Raw genomic sequence first — 27,419 nt, 5'->3', positions numbered from 1 at the left:
GAGGCGAAGGGCAGAGGAGTGTGGAAGGAGGCGGAGGGCAGAGGAGTGTGGAAGGAGGCGGAGGGCAGAGGAGTGTGGAAGGAGGCGGAGGGCAGAGGAGTGTGGAAGGAGGCGAAGGGCAGAGGAGTGTGGAATAAAGCGGGGGGCAAATGAGTGTGAAAGGAGGCGAAGGGCAGAGGCGTGTGGAATAAAGCGGGGGGCAAAGGAGTGTGAAAGGAGGCGGAGGGCAGAGGAGTGTGGAAGGAAGCGGAGGGCAGAGGAGTGTGGAAGGAGGCGGAGGGCAGAGGAGTGTGGAAGGAGGCGGAGGGCAGAGGAGTGTGGAAGGAGGCGGAGGGCAGAAGAGTGTGGAAGGAGGCGGAGGGCAGAAGAGTGTGGAAGGAGGCGGAGGGCAGAGGAGTGTGGAAGGAGGCGGAGGGCAGAGGAGTGTGGAAGGAGGCGGAGGGCAGAGGAGTGTGGAAGAAGGCGAAGGGCAGAGGAGTGTGGAAGGAGGCAGAGGGCAGAGGCGTGTGGAAGGAGGCAGAGGGCAGAGGAGTGTGGAAGGAGGCAGAGGAGTGTGGAAGGAGGCAGAGGGTAGAGGAGTGTGGAAGGAGGCAGAGGGTAGAGGAGTGTGGAAGGAGGCAGAGGGCAGAGGAGTGTGGAAGGAGGCAGAGGGTAGAGGAGTGTGGAAGGAGGCGGAGGGCAGATGGGTGTGGAAGGAGGCGGAGAGCAGAGGCGTGTGGAAGGAGGCGGAAGGCAGAGGCGTGTGGAAGGAGGCGAAGGGCAGAGGAGTGTGGAATAAAGCGGGGGGCAAAGGAGTGTGAAAGGAGGCGAAGGGCAGAGGCGTGTGGAATAAAGCGGGGGGCAAAGGAGTGTGAAAGGAGGCGCAGGGCAGAGGAGTGTGGAAGGAAGCGGAGGGCAGAGGAGTGTGGAAGGAGGCGGAGGGCAGAGGAGTGTGGAAGGAGGCGGAGGGCAGAAGAGTGTGGAAGGAGGCGGAGGGCAGAAGAGTGTGGAAGGAGGCGGAGGGCAGAGGAGTGTGGAAGGAGGCGGAGGGCAGAGGAGTGTGGAAGGAGGCGGAGGGCAGAGGAGTGTGGAAGAAGGCGAAGGGCAGAGGAGTGTGGAAGGAGGCAGAGGGCAGAGGCGTGTGGAAGGAGGCAGAGGGCAGAGGAGTGTGGAAGGAGGCAGAGGAGTGTGGAAGGAGGCAGAGGGTAGAGGAGTGTGGAAGGAGGCAGAGGGTAGAGGAGTGTGGAAGGAGGCAGAGGGTAGAGGAGTGTGGAAGGAGGCAGAGGGCAGAGGAGTGTGGAAGGAGGCAGAGGAGTGTGGAAGGAGGCGGAGAGCAGAGGAGTGTGGAAGGAGGCGGAGAGCAGAGGAGTGTGGAAGGAGGCACAGGGCAGAGGAGTGTGGAAGGAGGCAGAGGGGAGAGGCGTGTGGAAGGAGGCAGAGGGCAGAGGTGTGTGGAAGGAGGCGAAGGGCAGAGGAGTGTGGAAGGAGGCGAAGGGCAGAGGAGTGTGGAAGGAGGCGGAGGGCAGAGGAGTGTGGAAGGAGGCGGAGGGCAGAGGAGTGTGGAAGGAGACAGAGGGGAGAGGCGTGTGGAAGGAGGCAGAGGGCAGAGGTGTGTGGAAGGAGGCAAAGGGCAGAGGAGTGTGGAAGGAGGCGAAGGGCAGAGGAGTGTGGAAGGAGGCGAAGGGCATAGGAGTGTGGAAGGAGGCGGAGGGCAGAGGAGTGTGGAAGGAGGCGGAGGGCAGAGGAGTGTAGAAGGAGGCGGAGGGCAGAGGAGTGTGGAAGGAGGCGGAGGGCAGAGGAGTGTGGAAGGAGGCGGAGGGCAGAGGAGTGTAGAAGGAGGCGGAGGGCAGAGGAGTGTGGAAGGAGGCGGAGGGCAGAGGAGTGTGGAAGGAGGCAGAGGGCAGAAGCATGTGGAAGGAGGCAGAGGGCAGAGGCATGTGGAAGGATGCGGAGAGCAGAGGAGTGTGGAAGGAGGCGGAGAGAAGAGGAAGAAGATGAAGGGCAGAGGTGAGAGGAAAGAGGCAGAGGAGTGTGGAAGGAGGCGGAGGGCAGAGGAGTGTGAAAGGAGGTGGAGGGCAGAGGGGTGTAGAAGGAAGCAGAGGGCAGAGGAGCGTGGAGGGAGGCAGAGGGCAGAGGAGTGTAGAAGGAAGCAGAGGGCAGAGGAGTGTGGAGGGAGGCAGAGGGCAGAGGAGTATGGAAGGAAGCAGAGGGCAGAGGAGTGTGGAGGGAGGCAGAGGAGTGTGGAAGGAGGCAGAGGGCAGAGGTGTGTGGAAAAAAGCGGAGGGCAGAGGAGTGTGGAAGTAGGAGGGCAGAGGGGTGTAGAAGGAAGCAGAGGGCAGAGGAGTGTGGGGGGAGGCATAGGAGTGTAGAAGGAAGCAGAGGGCAGTGGAGTGTGGAAGGAGGCGGAGAGCAGAGGAGTGTAGAAGGAAGCAGAGGGCAGAGGAGTTGGAGGGAGTCAGAGGAGTGTGGAAGAAGGCTGAGGGCAGAGGGGTGTGGAAGAAGGAGGAGGGCAGAGGCATGTGGAGGGAGGTGGAGGGCAGAGGCATGTGGAGGGAGGCGGAGGGCAGAGGCGTGTGGAGGGAGGCGGAGGGCAGAGGCGTGTAAAAGGAGGTGGAGTGCAGAGGAGTGTAGAAGGAAGCAGAGGGCAGAGGAGTGTGGAGGGAGGCAGAGGGCAGAGGAGTGTGGAAGGAGGCAGAGGGCAGAGGGTTGTAGAAGGAAGCAGAGGGCAGAGGAGTGTGGAGGGAGGCAGAGGAGTGTAGAAGGAAGCAGAGGGCAGGGGAGTGTGGAGGGAGGCAGAGGAGTGTAGAAGGAAGCAGAGGGCAGGGGAGTGTGGAGGGAGGCAGAGGAGTGTAGAAGGAAGCAGAGGGCAGGGGAGTGTGGAGGGAGGCAGAGGGCAGGGGAGTGTGGAGGGAGGCAGAGGGCAGAGGCATGTGGAAGGAGGCGGAGGGCAGAGGAGTGTGGAAGGAGGAGGAGGGCAGAGGGGTTTAGAAGGAGGCAGAGGGTAGTGGAGGCTGGCAGTGGCTCTCTCATAGAGCAGAGGTTCCCAACTCCAGTTCTCAAGGCACACCAACAGTGCATGTTTTCAGGATTTCCTTAGTATTGCACATGTGATAATTTAATCACCTGCAAAGGTGCTGAATCCAACCCCCATGCAATGCTACAGAAATCCTGAAAACATGCGCTGTTGGTGTGCCTTGAGGACTGGAGCAGGGAACCTCTATCATAGAGGACACAGGATGGCTTGGATAGTGCAGCTTTCCTGTGTATGGGGGAATTGGTGAAGACAGTTATGAGTGGTCGGCAGCTTTCTATACTGTATTGTAGAATAGTTTCCTCACAAAACGTTTATCATTTAATAATAATCTCAGCGATCAGCAGGAGGATGATGAAGCTAGCATTGGATTCCCCAGCAGCGCCACCACAGGGGAAGTTAGGTATTACACAGCTCTTATTAAGATTAATGGGCGCCATGTACATGCTGGGTCCTGCAAAGCAATGGGAGCTCTGCGCTTGTGGATTATGGCTGGAATTTCCTTGGAATCTCTGAAAAGCTCCTGAAAAGTAAAGTTTTACAGCTCAGACTTTAATGATTGGAAAAAGTTAATTAGATGCAAATCATTAAGATGTGAGGGCAGCAAATTATTGGGACTCCAAAAACATAAACACATATGGAGTCTCTTGGTAATGATCAAGGAATGCTGTGGACTCATTGTGGAGAGTCCAGTGTATTCGTGATGGGCCCTCCGCGCCCCCCGACCAGCGAGGAGGACCCCAGTATGGACACCGCACTCTTTGATCTTTCCTACAGACCGGGCGGTGCGGATATTAGAGCGGCCGGTCCCTGGAGCTGGCAGGAGTCCCTTCATTACCGGACGTCATAGTGCGGAGCGGATGGAGCGGACAGAGCGGACGGAGGGGACAGAGCGGACGGAGGGGACAGAGCGGACGGAGGGGACAGAGCGGACGGAGGGGACAGAGCGGACGGAGGGGACAGAGCGGACGGAGGGGACAGAGCGGACGGAGGGGACAGAGCGGACGGAGAGGACAGAGCGGACGGAGGGGACAGAGGGGACAGAGGGGACAGAGGGGACAGAGGGGACGGAGGGGACGGAGGGGACAGAGGGGACGGAGGGGACGGAGGGGACAGAGCGGACGGAGGGGACAGAGCGGACGGAGGGGACAGAGCGGACGGAGGGGACAGAGCGGACGGAGGGGACAGAGCGGACGGAGGGGACAGAGCGGACGGAGGGGACAGAGCGGACGGAGGGGACAGAGCGGACGGAGAGGACAGAGCGGACGGAGAGGACAGAGCGGACGGAGGGGACAGAGCGGACGGAGGGGACGGAGGGGACAGAGGGGACGGAGGGGACAGAGCGGACGGAGGGGACGGAGAGGACAGAGCGGACGGAGGGGACAGAGCGGACGGAGGGGACAGAGCGGACGGAGGGGACAGAGAGGACGGAGGGGACAGAGAGGACGGAGAGGACAGAGCGGACGGAGGGGACAGAGCGGACGGAGGGGACAGAGAGGACGGAGGGGACAGAGAGGACGGAGGGGACGGAGCGGACGGAGGGGACATAGCGGACGGAGGGGATGGAGGGGACGGAGAGGACAGAGGGGACAGAGGGGAATGCACTTTATCTCCCAGAACTGTTTATTTAGGGTTACGGCCACGGGCCTGTGAAGGTTACAGGATAAACTAACAATTAATGGTTAATGTTTCTTTCTGGGCAGCGAGCACTTTGCTGACTTGACAGCTTTTGTGAATGTGTAGTAGAAGTAATGCCGCCTAACGAGCCGTCCTGGAAAATTCCACAGTAACGAGGCGGCACGCTGCAGGTACGGCCGACTCCAAACATCCGTGTGGAGTGTGACACGTCTGACAGGCCGGTGTAAGGACCCCAGTCAGAGGCCGCTCATACGGCCAAATCAGATCTCCTGCTTTACACTGATGAGGGGCAACATCCCGAAACACGAGTCTGCAAATTGAGATTCCTTTTTGACTTTCTTTCCAAGGCTCGTTAGAGGGTCCATATTGAGTTTTAGGATTGCTACTTCCAATAGGCGGCGCTAGAGTTCAGGTTCTCTTTCATATGTAAAATGTCACAATAATGAGGCAGCAGAGACACGCTTGATCCCGTGAACTGGTCGTCCTGCTAGAATAATGTCCTGTTAGGGCACATGAGATCTCCGTCCTTTGTTCGGGATCAGCCCTCATTTGCCGCGTTGTTGTTGAGCCCCGGCCATCCATATATATTGGGTATTCAGAATCAGCTGATCACGAGCAGTTTCTGGACATGGATCCCTGGTGATCAGCTGATCTCCAGTAGTTTCTGTACATGGATCCCTGGATCAGCTGATCACGAGCAGTTTCTGGACATGGATCCCTGGTGATCAGCTGATCGCCAGTAGTTTCTGTACATGGATCCCTGGTGGTCAGCTGATCCTCAACAGTTTCTGGACATGGATCCCTCGTGATCAGCTGATCCCCACCAGTTTCTGGACATGGATCCCTCGTGATCAGCTGATCCCCAGCAGTTTCTGGACATGGATCCCTGGTAATCAGCTGATGCCCAGCAGTTTCTGGACATGGATCCCTGGTAATCAGATGATCACCAGCAGTTTCTGGACATGCATCCCTGGTGATCAGCTGATCTCCACGCTGGCTTCTAGTGATAAGAGGCCTCAGAAGTGGTGATTGCTCTATGCACCCCTTGCGCTATTATTGAGGCTTCGCTCCCCACCTTCCCCCTATTATGTAGCGTTGGACCCTTTGATCTTAGCACCCTAAAGACGCATCTTTTTAGGGCGGCCTATCACACTCCCTAATCAGATTCGATTCACATAGTCCCTCTACAACCTCTCACAACATAGCTCCACATCAAACTCCATGGCACCCAAAGGCATCTCAAGGCTCGGGCCCACTGGTCCAGGAAACCATTATCCAGCCCCATTTCCGTGAGATGGTTGGATTGTCATTGTAAATAAGCACTTGAACCTTGCCTCTCCCCCCATCTCATTGTAGATTGTAAGCTCTCACCAGCAGGGTTGTATTTTTTCCCCTCTAAATATTGTATTTCTATAACTGTTACTTGTATGTATATGATCCTCCTGAATTGTAAAGCGCTACGGAATATGTTGGCGCTATAGAAATAAAGATTATTATTATTATTATTATTATACAATCAGAAAGAATGCAGACGTTCCAACAATGTTACAAGAAATTGACCCTAATGGTCGGCCGGTACTCCGGTGGGTCAGTCCGGCCCTGGGGCCTGCGCATTGTACTCCCATACCTGCTATGATGTCATCCATCTGCTCCAGGGCCGCCTCAAGCATATGACTGGCGTCCGAGGCCATGGCTGCCGTAGTCTTTCACCTGGAAATTAAAGAAACCCAGTTAACACTATAGGGTTTTTCTAGGCCAAACTCTATTACAGTCAGTGAGAACACGGTCTCCATAGGGTCCGAGGTCCACAGGTGTTGTCCTCTATATCTAGAGTATGTTGTCAAAGGCCTGAACATCCCACCAAACCAATGGCAGATGGACAAATGATGGTACATGAAGACGGTAAATACACTCTTCTAAAAAGAAACTTAAGGGAAGTGACAACAGGATCCACGCCTGATGGATCCTCAACCTCCACAACATACGGCACAACTGATGGATCCATAACCTGTGGCCGCATACCCTACGGCTCCACACTCCCACAACAAACAGCTCCAAAACTCATGGATCTATCCCCTGCAGCTCCACACTCTACGCTTCCACACCTTGGGGCTTCCCAATCTATGGCTCCACATCTGATGGATCCACAATCTGCGTTTCCACACCCTGGGGCTCACAACTTGAGGCTCCACAACATACGACTCCACAATTGATGGATATATAACCTGCGGCCCCACAGCATACGGCTCCACAACATATGACTCCACAACTCATGGATCCATAACCTGTGGCTCCACGACAAATGGCTCCACAACTGATGGATCCTCAACCTACAGCTCCACAACCTGCGGCCCCACAGCATACGACTCCACAACTGATGGATCCTTAACCTGCGGCTCCTCAACTGATGGATCCTTAACCTGCAGCTCCACAACATACAGCTCCACAGCATACGACTCCACAACTGATGGATCCTTAACCTGCAGCTCCACAACATACAGCTCCACAACTGATGACTCCTCAACCTGTGACTCCGGAACATACGGCTCCACAACTGATGGATACACACCCTGCGGCTCCACAACCTGGGGCTCTCCTGAGCTGTATACACAGGGAGTTGGAGTTTTACAACAGCTGTGAACCAAGATTTGAAGACCAGTCCACAAAAAGATTTCTGAGCTCTCACACTTCTGGACTCTCGACATGATGAGGTCCCACCAGCAATCAGATCTCGTTCCCTCGTGATATACATGTACGCATTACAGAACTTGGCCCTCAGCCGATCAGACAGGAGATTTGATTTCATAACCCGATTATGTCACACTGCGCTCGGACTGATGTGTGGACATTAAGCAGGAACGACGCGCTTCCATGTTATCATCACTGTATTCTCCTGGTAAAGGGAAACTCCATTTAAGATGTTATTTTTAACCATCTGACCACTGATCTGTGTCCTGAACCTCACAGCATGGTGCCAGCCCAAGCGTGGATGTGCCATGGGCTGGCACCATGCTGTACCAAGTAACCAACATTGACATAGGTCGGTTTGTAGACCTCATCTCAGACTGTTGTCCATACACTGGGATTGTCCTTCCTTTACGTCAGGTCTGGTCCAGTCCCACCCAGGTCTAGGGGCCTTCTATAAAAGTTAGATGAACTCCATGACTTACTGGAGGGAATATTATGTCCTTCAGCTGGGAAGATGCAACCCTGCTCCTCAATATCAATGGAGGTGATGGCCTCCAGGAATCATTTGAGTTGATGTTTACCAACCCTGATGGGCGACTATAAGTCAGACTATGGTCTTCCTCCAATTCCCAGCCTGTGCAGTCACCTCCATCCACGCACCTCCTGCTTTCGGGAAGCTACGGAGACCAATTTAGCGTAAACACCAAGCAACGCCATTGTGACCACATCTGCAAGGCAATCTATGGCTTGGTGCCACGTGTGGTGATAGAAGCATGGATGTAAAATCTTACAGGAAGAGTTTTCAATCATTTTTACTAATTTAATGATTTCTAGACCATGGAAATGAAGTTAAAAGTTAAGTTACAAAACATTGCACATTGGGATTTATCAATATTCCTCCTCACCCCTTACTGGAGAAACCGTGATCCTGAGATCATTACTATGGCGTAAATATACGGAAATACCAAGTAGAGGAACACGGACCCCGATGCGAGACCAAAATCCTGGAGAAAATCCTGGAGATCGTCAAAGAAAGATCACCATCCCCGACAGCTAAAGGTTCACTTATTATGGAGAATGATAAAAAGAGACACTAAATAACCAAATCTAAGAGGGAATGTGAGATGCTACGAGAGACGTGACGGAGCGGATTGCGAGCTGGAGGAGTCCAGACCCGATATTAGAGGTCCCCCGTCGGTCGGGGGTTTAGCTGCTTGTCCCCAGACTGAGCCGAGCGGTGGGTCAGCAATCGGCCGGGGGCTTAGCTGCTCGTCCCCAGACTGAGTTGAGCGGTGGGTCAGGAGTCGACAGGGGGCTTAGCTGCTTGTCCTCAAACTGAGCTGAGCGGTGGGTCAGAAGTCGGCCGGTGGTTTAGCTGCTCGTCTTCAGACTGAGCTGAGCGGTGGGTCAGCTGCTCGTCTTCAGACTGAGCTGAGCGGTGGGTCAGGATTCGGCCGGTGGTTTAGCTGCTCGTCCCCAGACTGAGCCGAGCGGTGGGTCAGGAGTCGGCCGGTGGTTTAGCTGCTCGTCCCCAGACTGAGCTGAGCGGTGGGTCAGGAGTCGGCCGGTGGTTTAGTTGCTCGTCTTCAGACTGGGATGAGCAATGGGTCAGGAGTCGGCCGGTGGTTTAGCTGCTCGTCCCCAGACTGAGCTGAGCGGTGGGTCAGGAGTCGGCCGGTGGTTTAGTTGCTCGTCTTCAGACTGGGATGAGCAGTGGGTCAGGAGTCGGCCGGTGGTTTAGCTGCTCGTCTTCAGACTGAGCCGAGCGGTGGGTCCGGAGTCAGCTGGTGGTTTAGCTGCTCGTCTTCAGACTGAGCTGAGCGGTGGGTCAGGAGTCGGCCGGTGGTTTAGCGGCTCGTCTTCAGACTGAGCTGAGCGGTGGGTCAGGAGTCGGCCGGTGGTTTAGCGGCTCGTCTTCAGACTGGGATGAGCAGTGGGTCAGGAGTCGGCCGGTGGTTTAGCTGCTCGTCTTCAGACTGAGCCGAGCGGTGGGTCAGGAGTCGGCCGGTGGTTTAGCTGCTCGTCTTCAGACTGAGCTGAGCGGTGGGTCAGGAGTCGGCCGGTGGTTTAGCTGCTCGTCCTCTGGATGATCCTTACATGAACCTGCTCCACAAATAGCTCCGAGCAGATGGACTTTTAATTGTGAGTGTGAAACCTCGGCACTGACACAATCCGCTCTCCACAGTCACGAGGACACAGGTGCCCGTTATATAGACGGCGTCATTATAAGGGACGGGCGGTAATGTTGCGCCGTGCGGTGGAAAACATTCCGGATAATGATGGATTCAAGAGAAGGTCCTATCAGGTCCCCAACAGAAAATGCACATTTGTCTGCATTGCCTCTGAAAATCTGCCAACAGACTTCAGTTCTGATATGGCGCCAACATATTCCATAGCGCTGTACTGCAGTGACCCTCAATCACACACCAGGAGCAGCGCGTGTATGGAGGAACATAGGGATCTTGTGTATCTGCACCGGGAGAACATGCAGATGTGGCCCTGGCTGGATCAGAACCCGTGACCTGAGGATCGCAGAGAACGGCGCGCTGACCAATCAGACTCCACGATCGGCTGCCACAGGGAGTGCAGCATGTCACACAGCAGCCACTACAGGAGGCGACCGGTACTACATGGAGTCCTGGAGGACTGCTGTTATAGGGGGCTCCAGATTACACATCCAGACTGCTGTTATAGGGGGCTCCAGATTACACATCCAGACTGCTGTTATAGGGGGCTCCAGATTACACATCCAGACTGCTGTTATAGGGGGCTCCAGATTACACATCCAGACTGCTGTTATAGGGGGCTCCAGATTACACATCCAGCCTGCTGTTATAGGGGGCTCCAGATTACACATCCAGACTGCTGTTATAGGGGGCTCCAGATTACACATCCAGACTGCTGTTATAGGGGGCTCCAGATTACACATCCAGCCTGCTGTTATAGGGGGCTCCAGATTACACATCCAGACTGCTGTTATAGGGGGCTCCAGATTACACATCCAGACTGCTGTTATAGGGGGCTCCAGACTACACATCCAGACTGCTGTTATAGGGGGCTCCAGATTACACATCCAGACTGCTGTTATAGGGGGACTCCAGATTACACATCCAGACTGCTGTTATAGGGGGCTCCAGATTACACATCTAGACTGCTGTTATAGGGGGCTCCAGATTACACATCCAGACTGCTGTTATAGGGGGGCTCCAGATTACACCTCCAGACTGCTGTTATAGGGGGCTCCAGACTACACATCCAGACTGCTGTTATAGGGGGCACCAGATTACACATCCAGACTGCTGTTATAGGGGGCACCAGATTACACATCCAGACTGCTGTTATAGGGGGCACCAGATTACACATCCAGACTGCTGTTATAGGGGGCACCAGATTACACATCCAGACTGCTGTTATAGGGGGCACCAGATTACACATCCAGACTGCTGTTATAGGGGGCTCCAGATTACACATCCAGACTGCTGTTATAGGGGGCACCAGATTACACATCCAGACTGCTGTTATAGGGGGCTCCAGATTACACATCCAGACTGCTGTTATACGGGCTCCAGACTAGACATCCAGACTGCTGTTATAGGGGGTTCCAGATTACACATCCAGACTGCTGTTATAGGGGGGCTCCAGACTACACATCCAGACTGCTGTTCTAGGGGGCTCCAGACTACACATCCAGACTGCTGTTCTAGGGGGCTCCAGATTACACATCCAGACTGCTGTTATAGGGGGCTCCAGATTACACATCCAGACTGCTGTTATAGGGGCTCCAGACTACACATCCAGACTGCTGTTATAGGGGGCTCCAGATTACACATCCAGACTGCTGTTATAGGGGGCTCCAGATTACACATCCAGACTGCTGTTATAGGGGGCTCCAGATTACACATCCAGACTGCTGTTATAGGGGGCTCCATATTACACATCCAGACTACTGTTATAGGGGGCTCCATATTACACATCCAGACTGCTGTTATAGGGGGCTCCAGACCGCACATCCAGACTGCTGTTATAGGGGGCTCCATATTACACATCCAGACTACTGTTATAGGGGGCTCCATATTACACATCCAGACTGCTGTTATAGGGGGCTCCAGATTACACATCCAGACTGCTGTTATAGGGGGGCTCCAGACCACACATCCAGACTGCTGTTATAGGGGGCTCCAGGTTACACATCCAGACTGCTGTTATAGGGGGGCTCCAGACTACACATCCAGACTGCTGTTATAGGGGGCTCCAGACCACACATCCAGACTGCTGTTATAGGGGGGTCCAGATTACACATCCAGACTACTGTTATAGGGGGCTCCATATTACACATCCAGACTGCTGTTATAGGGGGCTCCAGATTACACATCCAGACTGCTGTTATAGGGGGGCTCCAGACCACACATCCAGACTGCTGTTATAGGGGGCTCCAGGTTACACATCCAGACTGCTGTTATAGGGGGGCTCCAGACTACACATCCAGACTGCTGTTATAGGGGGCTCCAGACCACACATCCAGACTGCTGTTATAGGGGGGTCCAGATTACACATCCAGACTGCTGTTATAGGGGGCTCCAGATTACACATCCAGACTGCTGTTATAGGGGGCTCCAGATTACACATCCAGACTGCTGTTATAGGGGGCTCCAGATTACACATCCAGACTGCTGTTATGGGGGGTTCCAGATTACACATCCAGACTGCTGTTATAGGGGGCTCCAGACTACACATCCAGAATGCTGTTATAGGGAGGCTCCACACTACACATCCAGACTGCTGTTATAGGGGGGCTCCAGACTACACATCCAGACTGCTGTTCTAGGGGGCTCCAGACTACACATCCAGACTGCTGTTATAGGGGGCTCCAGATTACACATCCAGACTGCTGTTATAGGGGGCTCCAGATTACACATCCAGACTGCTGTTATAGGGGCTCCAGACTACACATCCAGACTGCTGTTATAGGGGGCTCCAGATTACACATCCAGACTGCTGTTATAGGGGGGCTCCAGATTACACATCCAGACTGCTGTTATAGGGGGCTCCAGGTTACACATCCAGACTGCTGTTATAGGGGGGCTCCAGACTACACATCCAGACTGCTGTTATAGGGGGCTCCAGACCACACATCCAGACTGCTGTTATAGGGGGGTCCAGATTACACATCCAGACTGCTGTTATAGGGGGGCTCCAGACAACACATCCAGACTGCTGTTATAGGGGGCTCCAGATTACACATCCAGACTGCTGTTATAGGGGGCTCCAGATTACACATCCAGACTGCTGTTATAGGGGGCTCCAGATTACACATCCAGACTGCTGTTATGGGGGGTTCCAGATTACACATCCAGACTGCTGTTATAGGGGGCTCCAGACTACACATCCAGACTGCTGTTATAGGGAGGCTCCACACTACACATCCAGACTGCTGTTATAGGGGGCTCCAGACTACACATCCAGACTGCTGTTATAGGGGGCTCCAGATTACACATCCAGACTGCTGTTATAGGGGGCTCCAGACCACACATCCAGACTGCTGTTATAGGGGGCTCCAGATTACACATCCAGACTGCTGTTATGGGGGGGTTCCAGATTACACATCCAGACTGGATGTGTAATCTGGAACCCCCCATAACAGCAGTCTGGATGCGTAATCTGGAACCCCCCCATAACAGCAGTCTGGATGTGTAATCTGGAGCCCCCTATAACAGCAGTCTGGATGTGTAATCTGGAACCCCACATAACAGCAGACTGCTGTTATAGGGGGGCTCCAGATCACACATCCAGACTGCTGTTATGGGGGGGGGGGGGTTCCAGATTACACATCCAGACTGCTGTTATAGGGGGCTCCAGACCACACATCCAGACTGCTGTTATAGGAAGCTCCAGACCACACATCCAGACTGCTGTTATAGGGGGCTCAAGACCGCACATCCAGACTGCTGTTATAGGGGGCTCCAGATCACACATCTAGACTGCTGTTAAAGGGGGCTCCAGATTACACATCCAGACTGCTGTTATAGGGGGGCTCCAGACCACACATCCAGACTGCTGTTATAGGAGGCTCCAGACCACACATCCAGACTGCTGTTATAGGGGGCTCCAGACCGCACATCCAGACTGCTGTTATAGGGGGCTCCAGACCACACATCCAGACTGCTGTTATAGGGGGCTCCAGACCACACATCCAGACTGCTGTTATAGGGGGCTCCAGACCACACATCGAGACTGCTGTTATAGGGGGCTCCAGATTACACATCCAGACTGCTGTAATAGGGGGCTTCAGATTACACATCCAGACTGCTGTTATGGGGGGTTCCAGATTACACATCCAGACTGCTGTTATAGGGGGCTCCAGACTACACATCCAGACTGCTGTTATAGGGAGGCTCCACACTACACATCCAGACTGCTGTTATAGGGGGCTCCAGACTACACATCCAGACTGCTGTTATAGGGGGCTCCAGATTACACATCCAGACTGCTGTTATGGGGGGGTTCCAGATTACACATCCAGACTGCTGTTATAGGGGGGCTCCAGACCACACATAAAGACTGCTGTTATAGGGGGGCTCCAGACCACACATCCAGACTGCTGTTATAGGGAGGCTGCAGACCACACATCCAGACTGCTGTTATAGGGGGCTCCAGATTACACATCCAGACTGCTGTTATAGGAAGCTCCAGACTACACATCCAGACTGCTGTTATAGGGGGCTCCAGACCACACATCCAGACTGCTGTTATAGGGGGCTCCAGATTACACATCCAGACTGCTGTTATAGGGGGGTTCCAGATTACACATCCAGACTGCTGTTATAGGGGGGCTCCAGACCACACATCCAGACTGCTGTTATAGGGGGGCTCCAGACCACACATCCAGACTGCTGTTATAGGGGGGCTCCAGACCACACATCCAGACCGCTGTTATAGGAAGCTCCAGACTACACATCCAGCCTGCTGTTATAGGGGGCTCCAGATTACACATCCAGACTGCTGTTATAGGGGGGCTCCAGACCACACATCCAGACTGCTGTTATAGGGGGGCTCCAGACCACACATCCAGACTGCTGTTATAGGGGGCTCCAGATTACACATCCAGACTGCTGTTATGGGGGGGTTCCAGATTACACATCCAGACTGCTGTTATAGGGGGGCTCCAGACCACACATCCAGACTGCTGTTATAGGGGGGCTCCAGACCACACATCCAGACTGCTGTTATAGGGGGGCTCCAGACCACACATCCAGACCGCTGTTATAGGAAGCTCCAGACTACACATCCAGACTGCTGTTATAGGGGGCTCCAGACTACACATCCAGACTGCTGTTATAGGGGGCTCCAGACCACACATCCAGACTGCTGTTATAGGGGGCTCCAGACTACACATCCAGCCTGCTGTTATAGGGGGCTCCAGATTACACATCCAGACTGCTGTTATAGGGGGGCTCCAGACCACACATCCAGACTGCTGTTATAGGGGGGCTCCAGACCACACATCCAGACTGCTGTTATAGGGGGGCTCCAGACCACACATCCAGACTGCTGTTATAGGGGGGCTCCAGACCACACATCCAGACCGCTGTTATAGGAAGCTCCAGACTACACATCCAGACTGCTGTTATAGGGGGCTCCAGACTACACATCCAGACTGCTGTTATAGGGGGCTCCAGACCACACATCCAGACTGCTGTTATAGGGGGCTCCAGACTACACATCCAGACTGCTGTTATAGGGGGCTCCAGACTACACATCCAGACTGCTGTTATAGGGGGCTCCAGATTACACATCCAGACTGCTGTTATAGGGGGCTCCAGACCACACATCCAGACTGCTGTTATAGGGGGGCTCCAGACCACACATCCAGACTGCTGTTATAGGGGGGCTCCAGACCACACATCCAGACTGCTGTTATAGGGGGGCTCCACGCTACATATCCGGAATGCATTTATGGTGGGCTCCAGATTACTTCATTAGGGGCTTCTTTCCAGCCAATCACAGTGAGTGGTCTCTTTCCTGCTCCTAATGCTGTGTAGAGATGGGTGGACAGTGCAATGTCCTCTCATGTCTAATCCTCGGTGAGAAATGTCCTCGTCAGTGGACGCCGTTCTTTCATCATCAGATAACGCCTGCAGCTAATGAATCTATATGAACCTCGCAAAAGCAAAATGAATCAGTGATTCACCGCACAACATGGGTGGATGTGACGGCGTCTATTACAGACACGGTACCGGCCCAACTCCTCGCCTCGTCCTACCAGTTTTGTCAGTTTTAACCCTTCTGGCTCTCAGACACTCCCCACTCTCCATTATTTTACAGACACCTTTTAACTTGAGTTCTTTTAGAAGTAAAAAAGACCCCCACCCACCACACACCACCACCCCCCCCCCACCACCACCACCCACCCACCCCCACCACCACCCACCTATCTGTAGAGATGCGGCGGCGGCGGCGGCTGAATAAAAGGCTCCTGAAACTGTTTGGAATGTTTGGATACAATGTTGCAAATGAGAAGTTTGTAGCTAAATAAAAAAATAAACAATAAATAAATACATAAATAAAAGATCACATTGTAGCAAATGCTGTACACAGGGGGGAGATTGCTATTTGGGGTATATAGGGGACGGTGATACAGGGGGGGTTAATTGCTATTAGGGGTATTTAGAGGACAGTGATACAGGGGGGGGGGTTTAATATCTATTTGGGGTATTTAGAGGACAGTGATACGGGGGGGGGGGGGTTTAATTGCTATTTGGGGTATTTAGAGGATGGTGATACGGGGGGGAGTGACTGCTGTTAGGGGTATTTTGCAGGTAACACACATGCAGCAGAGGTGAATATGACACACGGCATAGGGCACGATGGCATCACCGGTCACAACACTACAAATCTTCTGCAGGTTATTTCTTTGCACAACAATGCAGCCCCCAAAAAGTTCTGACAGTTTCAGCTCTGCCCCCTCCTTTCATAGAGACCAGCAGATGATCCGGAGATCCTACCTTATTCCAGTGTTTTCCAGCCTTTCCCTATTAATCTGAGGTCACATCATGTTGCAGAGAGGACAGCGCAGAGAGGACAGCGCAGAGAGGACAGCGCAGAGAGGACAGCGCAGAGAGGACAGCGCAGAGAGGACAGCGCAGAGAGCACAGCGCAGAGAGCACAGCGCAGAGAGCACAGCGCAGAGAGGACAGCGCAGAGAGCACAGCGCAGAGAGCACAGGCTGCAATGTGCGGAGCCTCCACAATGTGATCACTCCAGTGACTAACAAGGAAGTGCAGAGTCTCCATCCTCACAATCCAAGTTCAAAGAGTTACTTTAAAGGGACCTTGATGCTTTTCTCCTGTAGAGACGCAGGGGCCGGGGCGTAATTATAAGTGACCAGGGGGATACACACAAGGCTGCAGACAAGGGGGGTCCACACTAAGACTATAACTATAAAGAGCAGGCTTAGCTGAGGGTCTTACATTGGGGTCCACAAGCTTCAGGTTACGCCACTGACAGGAGGAGAGGGAATTTACAGGCAGATTGTGTGAGAAAAACAGACTATAATCTGCATCAGGGAATAAGAAGATCACCGCGACCTGGAGCGGGGGCAGAGGAGATCAGAGGATGGGTGACGGCAGAGGACGGGTCATCACAGCGGAGGACAACAGAGGATTCAGCAGATCTTATCACAGAGTACAAATATAGGAGGAAAGAAGAATCAATCACATGGTGATTCTTTACTGTACGAGCAGTGATACTATGGACTCTTTACTGTACGAGCAGTGATACTATGGATTCTTTACTGTACGAGCAGTGATACTCTGGACTCTTTACTGTACGAGCAGTGATACTATGGATTCTTTACTGTACGAGCAGTGATACTATGGATTCTTTACTGTACGAGCAGTGATACTATGGACTCTTTACTGTACGAGCAGTGATACTATGGATTCTTTACTGTACGAGCAGTGATACTATGGACTCTACTGTACGAGCAGTGATACTATGGACTCTTTACTGTACGAGCAGTGATACTATGGATTCTTTACTGTACGAGCAGTGATACTATGGACTCTTTACTGTACGAGCAGTGATACTATGGACTCTTTACTGTACGAGCAGTGATACTATGGACTCTTTACTGTACGAGCAGTGATACTATGGATTCTTTACTGTACGAGCAGTGATACTATGGACTCTTTACTGTACGAGCAGTGATACTATGGATTCTTTACTGTACGAGCAGTGATACTATGGACTCTTTACTGTACGAGCAGTGATACTATGGACTCTTTACTGTACGAGCAGTGATACTATGGACTCTTTACTGTACGAGCAGTGATACTATGGATTCTTTACTGTACGAGCAGTGATACTATGGACTCTTTACTGTATGAGCAGTGATACTATGGATTCTTTACTGTACGAGCAGTGATACTATGGACTCTTTACTGTACGAGCAGTGATACTATGGACTCTTTACTGTACGAGCAGTGATACTATGGATTCTTTACTGTACGAGCAGTGATACTATGGATTCTTTACTGTACGAGCAGTGATACTATGGACTCTTTACTGTACGAGCAGTGATACTATGGATTCTTTACTGTACGAGCAGTGATACTATGGACTCTACTGTACGAGCAGTGATACTATGGACTCTTTACTGTACGAGCAGTGATACTATGGATTCTTTACTGTACGAGCAGTGATACTATGGACTCTTTACTGTACGAGCAGTGATACTATGGATTCTTTACTGTACGAGCAGTGATACTATGGACTCTTTACTGTACGAGCAGTGATACTATGGACTCTTTACTGTACGAGCAGTGATACTATGGATTATTTACTGTACGAGCAGTGATACTATGGATTATTTACTGTACGAGCAGTGATACTATGGACTCTTTACTGTACGAGCAGTGATACTTTGGATTCTTTACTGTATGAGCAGTGATACTATGGACTCTTTACTGTACGAGCAGTGATACTATGGATTCTTTACTGTACGAGCAGTGAGACTATGGACTTTACTGTACGAGCAGTGATACTTTGGATTCTTTACTGTACGAGCAGTGATACTTTGGATTCTTTACTGTACGAGCAGTCTCATAGGAACAATGGATCGGCTTGTTGAAATCTAACATACCGGATCCTTCTGCCCCCCAACATTTGCTGTCAGGGAGAATGGAGACACCCCATACACATTACTTAAGCCAACAGTCCCCCCAGATGAGCGGACTCATCTAAAGCTGCTCACACACTTTGGGCTTCAGACGAGTGCATTACACATGTTCTGTCCAGACTTCAGGTCTAACGACCCAACCTGATGAGATGGACCAAGACTGGCCCCGAGGGAGCACCGAGGAGTCCACAACGTCCTCCTCTGATACCGGACACAGCTGTTTAATCAACAGTGATCATTACCGACTTCACAGTACAGTCAACGCATGTGTTCTCAATGGAGAGAAGAGAATAAGCCATTGCTGGACTCCTCTGTCCTCCTCCTCCCTCCAGACACCTCTGTCCTCCTCCTCCCTCCAGACACCTCTGCCCTCCTCCTCCCTCCAGACACCTCTGTCCTCCTCCTCCCTCCAGACACCTCTGTCCTCCTCCTCCCTCCAGACGCCTCTGTCCTCCTCCTCCTCCCTCCAGACTCCTCTGTCCTCCTCCTCCCTCCAGACTCCTCTGTCCTCCTCCTCCCTCCAGACTCCTCTGTCCTCCTCCTCCCTCCAGACTCCTCTGTCCTCCTCCTCCCTCCAGACGCCTCTGTCCTCCTCCTCTTCCCTCCAGACGCCTCTGTCCTCCTCCTCTTCCCTCCAGACGCCTCTGTCCTCCTCCTCTTCCCTCCAGATGCCTCTGTCCTCCTCCTCTTCCCTCCATACTCTTCTGTCCTCCTCCTCCCTCCAGACTCCTCTGTCCTCCTCCTCCCTCCAGACGCCTCTGTCCTCCTCCTCCCTCCAGACGCCTATGTCCTCCTCCTCCCTCCAGACGCCTCTGTCCTCCTCCTCCCTCCAGACGCCTCTGTCCTCCTCCTCGCTCCAGACACGTCTGTCCTCCTCCTCCCTCCAGACACGTCTGTCCTCCTCCTCCCTCCAGACACGTCTGTCCTCCTCCTCCCTCCAGACACGTCTGTCCTCCTCCTCCCTCCAGACACGTCTGTCCTCCTCCTACCTCCAGACGCCTCTGTCCTCCTCCTCCCTCCAGACGCACCTCTGTCCTCCTCCTCCCTCCAGACGCCTCTGTCCTCCTCCTCCCTCCAGACACATCTGTCCTCCTTCTCCCTCCAGACACGTCTGTCCTCCTACCTCCAGACGCCTCTGTCCTCCTACTCCCTCTAGACGCGCCTCTGTCCTCCTCCTCCCTCCAGACGCCTCTGTCCTCCTCCTCCCTCCAGACGCCTCTGTCCTCCTCCTCCCTCCAGATGCCTCTGTCCTCCTCCTCCCTCCAGATGCCTCTGTCCTCCTCCTCCCTCCAGACGCCTCTGTCCTCCTCCTCCCTCCAGACGCCTCTGTCCTCCTCCCTCCAGATGCCTCTGTCCTCCTCCTCCCTCCAGACGCCTCTGTCCTCCTCCCCCTCCAGACGCCTCTGTCCTCCTCCTCCCTCCAGACGCGCCTCTGTCCTCCTCCTCCCTCCAGACGCGCCTCTGTCCTCCTCCTCCCTCCAGACGCGCCTCTGTCCTCCTCCTCCCTCCAGACGCGCCTCTGTCCTCCTCCTCCCTCCAGACGCGCCTCTGTCCTCCTCCTCCCTCCAGACGCGCCTCTGTCCTCCTCCCCCTCCAGACGCCTCTGTCCTCCTCCTCCCTCCAGACGTGCCTCTGTCCTCCTCCTCCCTCCAGACGCGCCTCTGTCCTCCTCCTCCCTCCAGACGCCTCTGTCCTCCTCCTCCCTCCAGACGCCTCTGTCCTCCTCCCTCCAGACGCCTCTGTCCTCCTCCCTCCAGACGCCTCTGTCCTCCTCCTCCCTCCAGACGCCTCTGTCCTCCTCCTCCCTCCAGACACCTCTGTCCTCCTCCTCCTCCCTCCAGACGCCTCTGTCCTCCTCCTCCCTCCAGACACCTCTGTCCTCCTCCTCCTCCCTCCAGACGCCTCTGTCCTCCTCCTCCCTCCAGACGCCTCTGTCCTCCTCCTCCCTCCAGACGCCTCTGTCCTCCTCCTCCCTCCAGACACCTCTGTCCTCCTCCTCCTCCCTCCAGACGCCTCTGTCCTCCTCCTCCTTCCAGACGCCTCTGTCCTCCTCCTCCCTCCAGACGCCTCTGTCCTCCTCCTCCCTCCAGACGCCTCTGTCCTCCTCCTCCCTCCAGACGCCTCTGTCCTCCTCCTCCCTCCAGACGCCTCTGTCCTCCTCCTCCCTCCAGACGCCTCTGTCCTCCTCCTCCCTCCAGACGCCTCTGTCCTCCTCCTCCTTCCAGACGCCTCTGTCCTCCTCCTCCCTCCAGACGCCTCTGTCCTCCTCCTCCCTCCAGACGCCTCTGTCCTCCTCCTCCCTCCAGACGCCTCTGTCCTCCTCCTCCCTCAGAGCCCATTTACTTGTATAGAGACTCCTATAGCTCGGGACTCCCTCCAGTGATTGATGGTGTACTGCAATAAGTAATCTTTCATCACACTTTTACATACCCAGCAGGAAATTCTGGGTTTACCCAAGTCCTTCCATTGAGTCCTGCAGGGAGTCTGTGTGGATCTTGGTGTGACGGGGACGACGCTCATGGGTCACGATATAGAGCTCCATTTGGGCTCTGACCCTTTTCTGCAGGTTCCCCCCAGATTACGGCCGATTGTTACAGGATCTCAGGGGTCTGACGCCTGCGATCACCTTTTTTGTAACAGTCCCTTCCATCAGAAAGTCATTGCCCAAGTGTTTGGTTTTCCCGCAGCGCCACCACAGGATTATCAGAGTATTACACCAGCCTCATTGAATTTAATAGGCTATCCTAATTTTCTGATCTCCCCTCAACCCAAAAAGAAACCCCTCCTCTAGTAGTTAACAATTGTTTGATTAAACATGGATTAAAACGGAGCGTGATCACAATATGTGACACGTTCCTCCCCATTATGTGTCCAGGACAAGGTCCACAGGCTGCAGCAGGAGCCTCCCCCCTCTGCCCTGTCTGCAGGTGGAGAGATGACAAAGCTCTGCGCTTTTGGCTGAATCCGGTCATCAACCAATGATGGACGGATCCGCAGGAAATGAGCCCGGCGTCCTCTGCGGGATTTCCACAAGACTGATCGGTTTTGGGGTCTTGCAGACTGAGATCAGTGAGGGCGACATTGATTTATGGGCCGAGTGCTCCTTTAAATCAGAGTACCACTTTAATTCTGCAGGAAGACACAAACGTCGCCACCACCCTCCGGACGTCTGCCCGCAGCTCCATGTCGGCCACTGGTCAGGTGGTGGACACTTATGGAATTTTTCTATGTTTGCCAAATTCTAAGTCATCACTAATGAAACCAGAAGAAAGAAATCCATCTTGTGGGATTTCAGAGATAAACACATGAAAGCCTCTTCTTGACGTTCCTGGATGATGCTTCACCTGAGCTTCAGTTATCCGAGATGTCACTAAGTATTGGTAATGGTCTGTAATAAGGGTCATTAGATGATCCCTGCCGTTGATTGCCTCCTTACACATCTGATGCATCAGTGATGGAGGCCAGTGAGGCTGACACATCCATCCTCAGTCATGAAGGCCACGAATAGGTGGTAAGTCAAGGGAAATGGCCCAGGTGGATACTCTGAGCATCGGCTTCGGCAGGGTTTGTCTACCACTAGACCTCGAGAAGATCAGAGCTGGGGTCCACCACATGCAACAAGAGACAAAAATGTTGGTACAGGGATGGAAAACATGTTGTTTGTGTCCATAGCATCAGGGCACGTCTACCACTGGACCTCGAGAAGATCAGAGCTGGGGTCCACCACATGCAACCAGAGGCAAAATGTCAGCAGAGGGATGGAGGACGTGTTCTGTGCATCCATAGCATCAGGGCACATCTACCTCTGGACCTCGAGAAGATCAGAGCTGGGGTACACCACATGCAACCAGAGGCAAAACGTCAGCAGAGGGATGGAGGACGTGTTCTGTGCATCTATAGCATCAGGGCACGTCTACATCTGGACCTCGGGAAGATCAGAGCTGGGGTCCACCACATACAACCAGAGGCAAAACGTCAGCAGAGGGATGGAGGACGTGTTCTGTGCATCTATAGCATCAGGGCACGTCTACCACTGGACCTCGAGAAGATCAGAGCTGGGGTCCACCACATGCAACCAGAGGCAAAACGTCAGCAGAGGGATGGAGGACGTGTTCTGTGCATCCATAGCATCAGGGCACGTCTACCACTGGACCTCGAGAAGATCAGAGCTGGGGTCCACCACATGCAACCAGAGGCAAAACGTCAGCAGAGGGATGGAGGACGTTTTCTGTGCATCCATAGCATCAGGGCACATCTACCTCTGGACCTCGAGAAGATCAGAGCTGGGGTACACCATATGCAACCAGAGGCAAAACGTCAGCAGAGGGATGGAGGACGTGTTCTGTGCATCCATAGCATCAGGGTACGTCTACCTCTGGACCTCGGGAAGATCAGAGCTGGGGTCCACCATATGCAACCAGAGGCAAAACGTCAGCAGAGGGATGGAGGACGTGTTCTGTGCATCCATAGCATCAGGGTACGTCTACCTCTGGACCTCGGGAAGATCAGAGCTGGGGTCCACCACATGCAACCAGAGGCAAAATGTTGGTACAGGGATGGAAAACATGTTCTGTGCGTCCATAGCTTCAAATGTACCCACGAGAAAACAAATCAGTCTACTTATGGTCTCCAGTAGATGGGGACATATCATGGAGACTGGGTGGCACCAGGGTCTTTAAGGGAAGTATTAAAAAAATGTATCCTAAACCTTATGCATTTTTTATTTCTCGCCTTCAGTGGGTTAGATACATACCTGTGTGGCCTCCCATTGAAATACGACTGACGTATACAGTATGTCAGGCGGGACCTCAGCTAAGGTGGAGCTGATGGAGTTCATGATGAACAGGATCAAGCTTGGTCCATTGTTGCTTTAGAAGCTTCATTCTTCCAGCATTACTCCACATGCGGCCATGTTCCCTACTAATACTGGTCAGTTGGATAGAAATGGCGCCAGAGTCCCACCATACGTCTGATGGAGCGGGCCAGATTATAGGGAGGTCGACAGGACCGAATACCACCGTGGCCATATGTTCCCCCAGAGCTGCAGGATCTGTACCTCTGGTCTCGGGGTATAAGTCGCTTTGTCCAATAGGAGGCGCTAGACAGACGCTTTCTTTCTCTAAGATGTAAGCTAATCTGCATACATTTTTCCCAGGGAGCATTGCCAGAACTGTAGCCCCTCATGCACCAGCATGGTGGTCTCCACAAGATGAAACGACACCACCCTGACTTTATAGCTTTTTGACCAAAGACCACTTCAAACCATGATTCAGCCTCGGGTCTATGCTTACAAGAGTAATGCACCTTCCTTGGGACCAAAGTCAGATTAATGTCAGCCGAAGCCCTCAAAGTTGTCAAGATTGATCAACAGTCAATAAGGGCTTCCATACTCCTCCTCAACAAATGATGTCATGGAGAGAACGATCTGGTCCTGCAGGATTTCCAACTTCTGAACCTCTGCTTCTCCAGGAGATAAATTACTGTCAGTGAACTCTAAAAGACACGTCAGAGGACAGAGGAGCCGTGCGGCAGCAGAGGGGTTGGACCAAAGAGTCCGAAGAGAGGAGCGAGGAGTCCAAAGAGAGGAGCGAGGAGTCCAAAGAGAGGAGCGAGGAGTCCAAAGAGAGGAGCGAGGAGTCCAAAGAGAGGAGCGAGGAGTCCAAAGAGAGGAGCGAGGAGTCCAAAGAGAGGAGCGAGGAGTCCAAAGAGAGGAGCGAGGAGTCCAAAGAGAGGAGCGAGGAGTCCAAAGAGAGGAGCGAGGAGTCCAAAGAGAGGAGCCAGGAGTCCAAAGAGAGGAGCCAGGAGTCCAAAGAGAGGAGCCAGGAGTCCAAAGAGAGGAGCCAGGAGTCCAAAGAGAGGAGCCAGGAGTCCAAAGAGAGGAGCCAGGAGTCCAAAGAGAGGAGCCAGGAGTCCAAAGAGAGGAGCCAGGAGTCCAAAGAGAGGAGCCAGGAGTCCAAAGAGAGGAGCCAGGAGTCCAAAGAGAGGAGCCAGGAGTCCAAAGAGAGGAGCCAGGAGTCCAAAGAGAGGAGCCAGGAGTCCAAAGAGAGGAGCCAGGAGTCCAAAGAGAGGAGCCAGGAGTCCAAAGAGAGGAGCCAGGAGTCCAAAGAGAGGAGCCAGGAGTCCAAAGAGAGGAGCCAGGAGTCCAAAGAGAGGAGCCAGGAGTCCAAAGAGAGGAGCCAGGAGTCCAAAGAGAGGAGCCAGGAGTCCAAAGAGAGGAGCCAGGAGTCCAAAGAGAGGAGCCAGGAGTCCAAAGAGAGGAGCCAGGAGTCCAAAGAGAGGAGCCAGGAGTCCAAAGAGAGGAGCCAGGAGTCCAAAGAGAGGAGCCAGGAGTCCAAAGAGAGGAGCCAGGAGTCCAAAGAGAGGAGCCAGGAGTCCAAAGAGAGGAGCCAGGAGTCCAAAGAGAGGAGCCAGGAGTCCAAAGAGAGGAGCCAGGAGTCCAAAGAGAGGAGCCAGGAGTCCAAAGAGAGGAGCCAGGAGTCCAAAGAGAGGAGCCAGGAGTCCAAAGAGAGGAGCCAGGAGTCCAAAGAGAGGAGCCAGGAGTCCAAAGAGAGGAGCCAGGAGTCCAAAGAGAGGAGCCAGGAGTCCAAAGAGAGGAGCCAGGAGTCCAAAGAGAGGAGCCAGGAGTCCAAAGAGAGGAGCCAGGAGTGCAAAGAGAGGAGCCAGGAGTCCAAAGAGAGGAGCGAGGAGTCCAAAGAGAGGAGCGAGGAGTCCAAAGAGAGGAGCGAGGAGTCCAAAGAGAGGAGCGAGGAGTCCAAAGAGAGGAGCGAGGAGTCCAAAGAGAGGAGCGAGGAGTCCAAAGAGAGGAGCCAGGAGTCCAAAGAGAGGAGCCAGGAGTCCAAAGAGAGGAGCGGGGAGTCCAAAGAGAGGAGCGAGGAGTCCAAAGAGAGGAGCGAGGAGTCCAAAGAGAGGAGCGAGGAGTCCGGAGGGAAGACCGAGGAGTCTGGAGGGAGGAGCAAGGAGTCCGGTGGGAGGAGCGAGGAGTCTGAAAACAGAGGAGGCAGATAGAGGAGGAGTCTGGTTTTTCTCATAGAAGATGAGATCGCTCGGTCGACAGCTATCGAATATCTATGGGGGATTCAGGGTGTAACTTTGATTGCTACAGAACATGTTATTAATAGTATAAATGTGGCGCCCTGGACTAGCCAGGTCGTCACAGGTACTGCAACATATAGCCCCACCCCGAGACAGGCACATCAGCCAGACACAAAACCCTTGTTGCCTCCCTCCAGGGGCTGATGTCCACACCAGGTGGGGTGGAGCCAGGCGGTTGGCCCCACCCACTGAGGAGTTCACAGTCCTGGAGGCGGGAAAAGGAAGGCGTTCCATTAGGGAAGTGAAGGAGTGAGGAGCAAACTGTGTCCGGGTGTATGGCCCGGGCACTAAGAGCAAGGTTGGCAGACGGTGGTGGCCGTCTGCAGGAGAGGCAGATCAACGCGGAACCGTAGGACCGGGGACGGGCGGTGGCCCGCCGGTAACGAACCAGGGAGCGAAGTGAAGCCAGCACACACAGGCAGGGCCTACGGACCCCGACCAGGCTTGGAGTCGCCATTAGAGGTCAAATCCGTCAGTGACCGGAACCCCAGGGGTTTCCTAACAGCCAAGACCTGATTGAAGGCAACCGTCCAACCAGCAGAAGGAAATACAGCTACCGCCACAGCTAGAGTTCCAAAGGGCCAGAGCCTGGGGGCAAAAGGGCTCCTCCGGCATCTCTCCACGCTGGGGACGGGTTACCAGTGGGAACCCATCGGGACCGAACATACACAAAGGTGCAGGGAAAGGCAGCCACCACCAACCGTCCGGGAGAAGCCACAGCAGCCGGCTGCGGGACCCGTCCATCCAGCCATTTGGTTTACCAGAGACTTTGCGTACATTTGTGGCTGAGTGAGTACAATCGCACCACCCGGCACCGCGCTGCGCAGTCCCGGCGATCCTGCACCTCGCCAACCCTGCCTCCCTGTCACCTCACCGGGCCCCAGGACAACCAACCCCTACCCACGGAGGGGAAAACAACATCCCAGCTGCTCCCTGCCATCGCTCCCGGGATCCTCGTCACCAGCAGCGGTGGTGCCCAACCTCACCACAACCCGTGGGTGGCGTCACGGACTAAATCCCCAAACCAAACTACCCCCCTTCACTCACGGGCGAGGAGCGCCGCTCGAGCCCCCGGATCCGGCCCACCGCTCGAGCCACCGAGCAGCCATCGCAGCAGCGCCGGACCCGAGCGTTAGCGAGCGCAGCGCAGTGGCGTCCTCCCCGCCCGCGACATAAGTCTACATCCTAGACTCTTAAAGAAAATCCCAAAACAGCCCAAAGGCTGCTCCGTATACTGTAGACTGGCGATTTGGATGCCATTATTGCATCCGACTTGGGTCTGGGCATCCCCTGGTGGCATCAGACATCCGCAGTGTAGATAATAAGACATGTTCCTGGAGGATGTGGCTCTTCATGCTTTTCTCATCCCAGGATTCCTCAGTTGCCCCTGGATTCCTCAGTTGCCCCCCTGAATTCCCCAGTAGCCCCCTGGATTCCTCAGTTGCCCCAGGATTCCTCAGTTGCCCCCTGGATTCCTCAGCTGCCCCCCTGAATTCCTCAGTTGCCCCCCTGAATTCCTCAGCTGCCCCCCTGGATTCCTCAGTTGCCCCCCTGAATTCCTCAGCTGCCCCCCTGGATTCCTCAGTTGGCCCCCAGGATTCCCCAGTAGCCCCCTGGATTCCTCAGTTGCCCCCCTGAATTCCCCAGTAGCCCCCTGGATTCCTCAGTTGCCCCCCTGAATTCCCCAGTAGCCCCCTGGATTCCTCAGTTGCCCCCCTGAATTCCCCAGTAGCCCCCTGGATTCCTCAGTTGCCCCCCTGAATTCCCCAGTAGCCCCCTGGATTCCTCAGCTGCCCCCCTGAATTCCTCAGTTGC

General features: G+C 54.1%; 1 protein-coding gene across 15 annotated transcripts in view; it reads right to left on the bottom strand.

Moving 5' to 3' along the window:
• PPFIBP2 (PPFIB scaffold protein 2) overlaps nt 1–27,419 on the bottom strand; it is a 239,716-nt gene that overhangs the window by 133,560 nt on the left and 78,737 nt on the right. For 4 of the 15 annotated variants that reach the window (XM_075326340.1, XM_075326350.1, XM_075326346.1 and 1 more), the window contains exons 1-2: nt 16,339–16,581; nt 6,276–6,358 (exon numbers count right to left, since the gene is read on the bottom strand). In XM_075326340.1, coding sequence (XP_075182455.1) covers nt 6,276–6,339 — 64 coding nt within the window. In that variant the 5' untranslated portion in view covers nt 6,340–6,358; nt 16,339–16,581. Of the gene's footprint in view, nt 1–6,275; nt 6,359–15,308; nt 15,328–16,338; nt 16,582–27,419 lie in introns of those variants that run through there. The other 11 variants (XM_075326347.1, XM_075326349.1, XM_075326348.1 and 8 more) reach the window with 6 other exon arrangements.

The sequence above is a fragment of the Anomaloglossus baeobatrachus genome, chromosome 10, assembly GCF_048569485.1.
Source record: "Anomaloglossus baeobatrachus isolate aAnoBae1 chromosome 10, aAnoBae1.hap1, whole genome shotgun sequence".
Taxonomy (NCBI): domain Eukaryota; kingdom Metazoa; phylum Chordata; class Amphibia; order Anura; family Aromobatidae; genus Anomaloglossus; species Anomaloglossus baeobatrachus.
Note: the sequence above shows the minus strand (reverse complement) of the source record. Positions and strands in the feature narration are given on the sequence as shown.